Source organism: Cyprinodon tularosa, unplaced genomic scaffold (assembly GCF_016077235.1).
Source record: "Cyprinodon tularosa strain WSP-4 unplaced genomic scaffold, ASM1607723v1 ctg314, whole genome shotgun sequence".
Lineage (NCBI taxonomy): Eukaryota > Metazoa > Chordata > Actinopteri > Cyprinodontiformes > Cyprinodontidae > Cyprinodon > Cyprinodon tularosa.
The window spans coordinates 986,821-994,103 of NW_024039024.1; the positions used below are offsets into that span (position 1 = coordinate 986,821).

The 7,283-nt window shown below is 37.7% G+C and overlaps 1 protein-coding gene across 1 annotated transcript; it reads left to right on the forward strand.

Annotated features, from left to right (window-relative positions):
* Positions 1-213: 213 nt before the first annotated feature.
* LOC119788342 (paired box protein Pax-2-like) lies at positions 214-6,610 on the forward strand. The gene is made up of 6 exons (XM_038292618.1): positions 214-448; positions 526-691; positions 1,421-1,618; positions 1,684-1,724; positions 1,816-1,893; positions 5,318-6,610. The coding sequence occupies exons 1-6, from the start codon at positions 406-408 to the stop codon at positions 5,443-5,445; spliced, it is 654 nt and encodes a 217-aa protein (XP_038148546.1). The 5' UTR covers positions 214-405; the 3' UTR covers positions 5,446-6,610.
* Positions 6,611-7,283: the final 673 nt, after the last annotated feature.

Genomic DNA, 7,283 nt, shown 5'->3' on the forward strand with positions numbered 1-7,283 from the left:
GTCCATACCAAAGTTGAAATCAAACCTACGCCGTTGGTAGAAGAAGTATTTCTACTTGTAAAACTCCGTCTCCATCTATTTGTGCGTAAGTGCGCGCCTCCTCCCACCTGTGCGCTCAGAGCTTTGGCCGCTCTCCACAGATCCGGTGCTGAAACCGCAGAGAGGCAGCCTTTGTTTAACTTTTTGGTTTTTAAAATTTGTATTTATTCGGTATTTTTAACTCCTATAGTTAATCACATACGTGTCTGTTTAAATAGCCGAGGGTATCTGACTTTGGATTTCTTTAAAGACAGGACGCCTGATATAAGGTGTAGTTTTCTTGCTTCTGCTTTTATGTTTTAACGCCGGACTGTGGGCAGAAACACAAGTTTATTAGTTCATAGTGTTTTTTCTTGCGTTTCTGTGATGGACGTCACTTTTGGACTGGTTCCGTTCACCGTTACGCACAGTAAGTATTTAAACCTTAGCAGTAGTGCGCCTTTGCCTGTCTAAAGTTCTAACTGGGTGGTCTGGTTCTCCTCCCAGGGCTCGGTGGGGTCAATCAGCTCGGCGGAGTTTTTATCAACGGGCGGCCCTTACCGCACGAGGTTAGACAGCGCATCGTGGAGCTCGCGCAGCAGGGCGTGCGCCCCTGTGAGATCTCCCGCCGCCTGCGAGTCAGTCACGGCTGCGTCAGCAAAATACTGACCAGGTAACCGCAGTTTGAAATGGATTCACTCATATAGTAATTCATAAAGGTGTTTGCCATAAATATATTCTATTTTCTAATTCTTATCATGTCTGTTTTTACGAGGGCTTTGAACAGTGGCCAAAACCTTAAACATTTTATTTGATAGATGATGAAATAAACATATAGCCTTTGGTCACGTGAAGCTTTATTACATTTTACTCTAAGTTATAGCAGCTATTAATTGTTATTAACACTAATAATTTTTCTTTCCTTCCTTGGATTTTTTTTAACTTTTGCTTTGAAATCTCTTTTTAAAAAATTGGGCATACATTTTTTTTTATATTTATTGGTTATATTGTTAAACTTTACACAACAAACGTTGATATTCAGAAAAAAAATATCACCTGAAATTAATTCAATAACGTATTTTAAGATTTATGTTATTTTATTACATAACCAATTCCCATTTGCTTTTTTAAAAATATATTTTAAAACAGCCCAATTAAATAAACCTTACACAATTCATGTTCATCAGTTTGATATAACTTGTTTATTTGAAATACATTAATGATGTATGCTTAATCAAAATTAATACTAATGAGAGTATTTTTTTTTCACATCCAGAAAATTTGTTGTTTGAATTGCATAATACATGCAATTCAATTTGCATGCATGTAAGGGTTGCCTCTTTATCCATACGTGTTGAAATGTCAACCATTCCTTGGCTTGTATCATTCTAATCTACTCCAGGTACAATGAGACAGGAAGCATTAGACCGGGGCTGATAGGAGGCTCCAAGCCCAAGGTGGCAACCCCAAAAGTAGTTCAAAAGATTCTGCAGCTGAAACACGACAACCCCACTATGTTTGCCTGGGAGATCCGAGACAGGCTGGTGCTGGAACAAGTGTGTGATTGCAGCAACGTTCCCAGCATCAGCTCTATCAACAGGTAAGGTTTTTTCAGTTGTTCTGCTTGAATCCACAGATCCGTGTTGATTGTTTTGGTCTTTGTAGGATCATCAGGAAGAAAATACAGGCAAAGCCATGTGAAGATGGTGAGTGTTTCCCTATCATCCTTCTAACTGTTCTACCTTTAGCCCCATAATTTGTTGTATCTCTACTTCATAGCATCATCTGTTTCTATAGGAGCAGACTGCCCCTTTGAGTCCAGGTTTTCAATGAGCGGGATTCTGGGACTCAAAAAACTTAGCAAACAAAATGAAGGTGAGAATAATTAACAGACATGTCCTCATATAGGTAAAGTGAAATAGAAATTATTGTTATCTTCTTTGTCTGGTTTAGTTTGCAGTAGGTTTTTCAGTTAGTTTTGAATCAACAAATTTGTCATTTTGAAATGTTCTATGTTTTATGGCTGGGAATTAGGATTTGATATGGCTATTCAGATACAGTAACCTTTTTTTAATTTTTTTTTTCATTTAGCCTTATTACTTGGTAGATTTCTTTGCACATTATCAGGGTGCCAGAAAGGCATGATGCAGTTGGTCCTGCAACCAGAGTTTTCAAAAAGCAGCTCTGTCTGTCTTGATGTCATGTGGTTAGATGGCACCTGGGTACGACAGCCTTGCCTTTGTCAATGTGCCCCAGGACAGCTGTGGCTACAATGGAGCTTACCACCATCAGTGTTTGAATGACTTAAATTTGTATAAAGTGCTTTGGAGTCCCTTGACTTGAAAAAGGCACAATATAAGAACAGGACAATTAACGTTTTTTTGATATACAATGAGGAAAAAAAGTATTTGAACACCCTGCTATTTTGCAAGTTCTCCCACTTTGAAATCATGCAAAAGTGCATGTCCTCTGTGAGAGACATAAGTAAAAAATAAATCCAGAAATCCTAATGTATGATTTTTAACTATTTATTTGTATGATACAGCTGCAAATAAGTATTTGAACACCTGAGAAAATCAATGTTAATATTTGGTACAGTAGTGGTTGCTTGCAATTCCAGAGGTCAAAAGTTTTCTGTAGTTTTTCACCAGTTTTTCACACTGCAGGAGGGATTTTGGCCCACTCTTCCACACAGATCTTCTTTACATCAATCAGGTTTATTGGCTGTCACTGAGAAACACAGAGTTTGAACTCCCTCCAAAGATTCTGAATTGGGTTTAGGTCTGGACTGTGGCTGGGCCACATCAGAACCTTGATAATCTTCTTCCAGAGCCGGTTATCCTGTGTGTTTCAGGTCATTGTCATGTTGGAGGACCCAGCCTCGACCTACCTTCAATGCTCTAATACAATACATGGCCCCAGTCATCCTCTCCTTAATACAGTAGAGTCGCCCTGTCCCATGTGCAGAAAAACACCCCCAAAGCATGAAGCTACAAACCCCATTCTTCACAATAGGGATGGTGTTCTTGTTCTTCTTCCTCCTAACACAGTTAGTGGAATTATGACCAAAAAGTTTTATCTTGGTCTCATCTGACCACATGACTTTCTCCCATGACTCCTCTGGATCATCCATATGGTCATTCACAACCTTAAGGCAGGCCTTGACATTTGCTGGTTTAAACAGGGGAGCCTTCTGTGCCATGCATGATTTCAAACATGACGTCTCAGTGTATTACCAACAGTAACCTTGGAAACGGGGGTCCCAGCTCTTTTCAGGTCATTGACCAGCTCCTCCCGTGTAGTTCTGGGCTGATTTCTGACCTTTCTTAGGATCATTGAGACTTTATCAGCTGAGATCTTGCATGGAGCCACAGTCTGAAGGAGATTGACAGTCATGTTTAGCTTCTTCCATTATCTAAAGATTGCTCCAACAGTGGAGGTGTACAATTTTATCTCTAGTGTCTTTGCACAACTCTATGGTCTTGGCCATGTTAGTAGTTGGATTCTTACTGATTGTATGGGGTGTACAGGTGCCTTTATGCAGCTAATTACCTCAAAAAGGTGTATGTAATTTAGGATAATAAATGGAGTGGAGGTGGACATTTTGCTGGCAGACTAACAGGTCTTTGAGGGTCAGAATTCTAGCTGATAGGCAAGTGTTGAAATACTTATTTACAGCTGTATCATACAAATAAATCGTTAAAAAAACATGTTTAGATTTTTGGATGTTTTTCTTTTAGATTATATCTCTCAAAGTGGACCTATGGTGACAATTTCACCCCCACAGACCCATTTCTAATGGGGAGAACTTGCAAATTAGCAGGGTGTTGAAAAACTTATTTTCCTCACTGTAAAGGCTACTAATATACAGGATTTAGAAGAAGTTATATCAGTGTTTTTTTAACATAACAATAAAAAACAGGAAGAAAAATTTAGTTTTTTTAAATGCCTGTTGTTACAAGTTGTACCACCATGCAGCCTCAGAATATTGATATTATTGTGATCATTTTTCTAATTAGAGATTTATAGATTCATTTTTATCAAATAGATCTAAAACTGTAGGTTTTATATTCAGGCCTTAGGTAATTGCGCCTGTGTCTGACTGAAACTTTATCCATCTTCACCGCTAGGTTTTTTTTAATTTGATCATTTGTAAGGATGTGATCATTGTTATGGTGCAACATTTTGTCCATATTAACCTGTCGACTCTTAAACTGATCTAAACTGATACCTATGTGTTCAGTTTACATCTAAACTGGGTAATTGGGGAGTGTTGGCCTAGTGGTTAGAGCAGTGCACTTGTGCTCTGAGAGGGTTGCAAGTATCCGGTTAGATCCCCACAGCCTGCACTCTGGGTCCCTGAGCAAGACCCTTAACCCCACACTGCTCTCTGGATGCTGCATAGTGATGCACATCCCACTGCTCTCCAAGGGGATAGGTTAAATGCAGAGAGTTAATTTCTCCATTGTGAGATCAATACAATTCTAAAAATATATATATATATATATTGCTAAAAGAGGTTTATTCATCACTGTCAAGGACAATAGTTTTTAGGATTTATTGATTATGTTTCTGTGTTTATTGACATATATTTCTATGCAAAATCAATTTCTTTTCATCTGATAAACATGTAAAAACAGAATATAAGATCAAACTGTTTCTAGGATCAAGAGTAATTGACCATAGGTAGCTATGAAAATGATTTACATCTTTTGTTTTAACTCACTTTTGGCCATTCTGCATTGTCCTATCACAGACAGTTCACACATATGTTGATGATTCCAAATGTTTTTATTTTAGCTGGGAGCAAAGGTAAACTTAACAAATATTTTAGTACCTAGGTCTATTTGCCTGTGATTCAAAGATCGCAATGAATGCATACTTTTCTGCATGCCATCCGTATTGTTAATTTTAAATGCACGGAATGGAAAATGTCAGACATACAGATCTCAAAGTGGAAAATAACTGTTTAGCAAGAATGAATGATTAACACAAGAACGGTATTTGTAAAAATGGTTTCTTACTAGTGACCACATAGAAGATAATGTGCTTTATGTTAGCATTAGTCCAGCATAAGCAGCAGGAGGGCCATTTCTCCTCCCCGGGTTTCCATCCTCCTCCCTGCCTCCCATTCCATCACAAAGAGCATTAGAATAGGAAGCTGCAGAGACAAATAAGCATAGTTATGTATATGAATACACCCCTTCATAGGGGCGGTTTTTCATTCTTCTAATTAGAATAAATGAAGGTGGAAATAAAGATAAAAGTAAGTCTATGCTGATTCTGTTCTGTTTTCCAGGAGCAGATGTGTCCTGTGGTGAGCACCACATCCAGAACTGTTTTAACACCTGGAGTAGATCTGACATCAGCTCAGCATTTCACCATCAGCTGCCAGCTAACAACGTTTCAGACGTCAGTCTGCACTGATATGTGATCACACATAAGAGGGGACTTCTGCTGGATCTTTTTCCTTGGATCTTTATTCACCACAGGAAGAGAATTCACCATGTTTGGATTCAGAGCAAGCATGTTAGAATCAAACACATCCATTTTCCTCGTTTGTTGTTATTTATTTACATAATTTGGACCAAAAAAAAAACAAACAATGCTGCAGTGATCAGTTCATTTCGTTAGGACCTGTCCCTGCGGTCGTTTTCTGCTCAGTCAGTGGCTGAAAATCAGCATCATTAGAGCTTTGTGATGGACAACATTGGCTGCTTTTTGTCCTTTGTGTCCAATTCCCTCGCCTGCCCTCGTGGATGAGGAATCTTGGAAAAAAAGGAGCCACTGAAGGGACCAGCAGGGTGAAAGTAAACATCAGATCAGTCCAGTGTGAAGGCATAAACCTGCAAACAATCTAGAGTTCTGTAACTTAAAGAAATCCAGACTTATTGTGTCCTTTTTTACAATGCATGTATAATGTTTGGATTTACAGTAAGAGGTGTTGTGCACTTGTACACATTTGTTTTAATTAATATTTAATCAAATAACTTTTGGTTAGTTATATGTTTCCCTGTGAACACAGACCCAAGTGGCTGTGGGTTAGAACAATAGATGAAAGACGGACTCAAGCTCAACCTTGCTAAAAAAGTTAACTCTGCACACATATGCAGTAAATTTATAGAAACAGTCATTTTAAATAAAATAATTTACTAAAAATTATCATTCAACTTCAGGTTAAACATATTTTAGCCTTATTTTTTTTTTAACAAAACTAATAAGGGAAAAGGAGACAAATGAAAATGGGCGAAAACCATTACCAATAAAATAATGCTTTAATATCACAGTTTAGTATGGGTTTTATGTTTGAGAACTAAAGTTTATTTAGAAAAATTTAGAACAAGACCAGCAGTCTACAGTGGAGCGGCATGTAACCGAGTGCAAATCAGTCAGAACACAGTGGCGTAGCTAGAAAATATCTATACGGCACCAATGGGGGGGCAATTCACACTTTACCAATGGAAAAATGAATGAGCAGAACATCCTTAATTTCCAAGGGGAAAATAGACAAACCAGATCTTCCTAAAAGCCTGCTAATAAATAAATGTATATATTTACACGTCCAAGATGTCTAAATTTAAGATTTATTTAAGAATGTTCTTTCAGATTCAAGTTCTGGAGGGAACATCTTATCTGTTGTTTATGTCTACTATAGTATTACGTCTATTATAATAATATTGTGTAAATATTGATATTCACATATACTAACAAATACATTAAATGAATTTAGTTGTTTTTATTTTTAATTACATAGAAGACTCCTAAATGACTTGCAGAGACACTTCAATTTCTCTTCTACTCCATAAAACACAAAAACTAGTTCTGAAAAGAGCATTAAATATTTTAACCACTCTAGTTTTGCTGTCATTTATTGTTAATATACAAACAATAAAAATGTTAAATTAGTTTACTGCTTGTAAGTTATGCCCACGTGGGATCACATGGTTGGGGTGGCCAATGATAAGCTAATGATGACCATGGCTAAGGATGTCCTCCCATCCAGCTCCAACCCTGATGAATATCAGCTCCTCGAAGTCTATGGTAGGTGGCTTTTCAGGTCATAGGAGAGTTCCTGCCATAAAGAGGCGAAGTTTAAGTATGTTGAGGTCATGTTAATGAGTAAATGGAGAAAATAGAGTAGGAGATTGACAGATTGTTGCAACTGTTGTTTTGAAGACAGAGCTGAGCCAAAAGGCAAAACTCTCGACTTACCAGTTGGTTTACTCTCCTACCCTCACTAGTTGTCATGAAATCTGGATTTTCCT

Bases quoted from the DNA above. Each gene is read 5' to 3' on its own strand.
- LOC119788342 (XM_038292618.1), top strand. From the start codon at position 406: ATGGACGTCACTTTTGGACTGGTTCCGTTCACCGTTACGCACA. The intron at 1,725-1,815 runs GTGAGTGTTTCC...CTGTTTCTATAG, and splicing joins GGCAAAGCCATGTGAAGATG to GAGCAGACTGCCCCTTTGAG. The intron at 1,894-5,317 runs GTGAGAATAATT...TCTGTTTTCCAG, and splicing joins ACTTAGCAAACAAAATGAAG to GAGCAGATGTGTCCTGTGGT.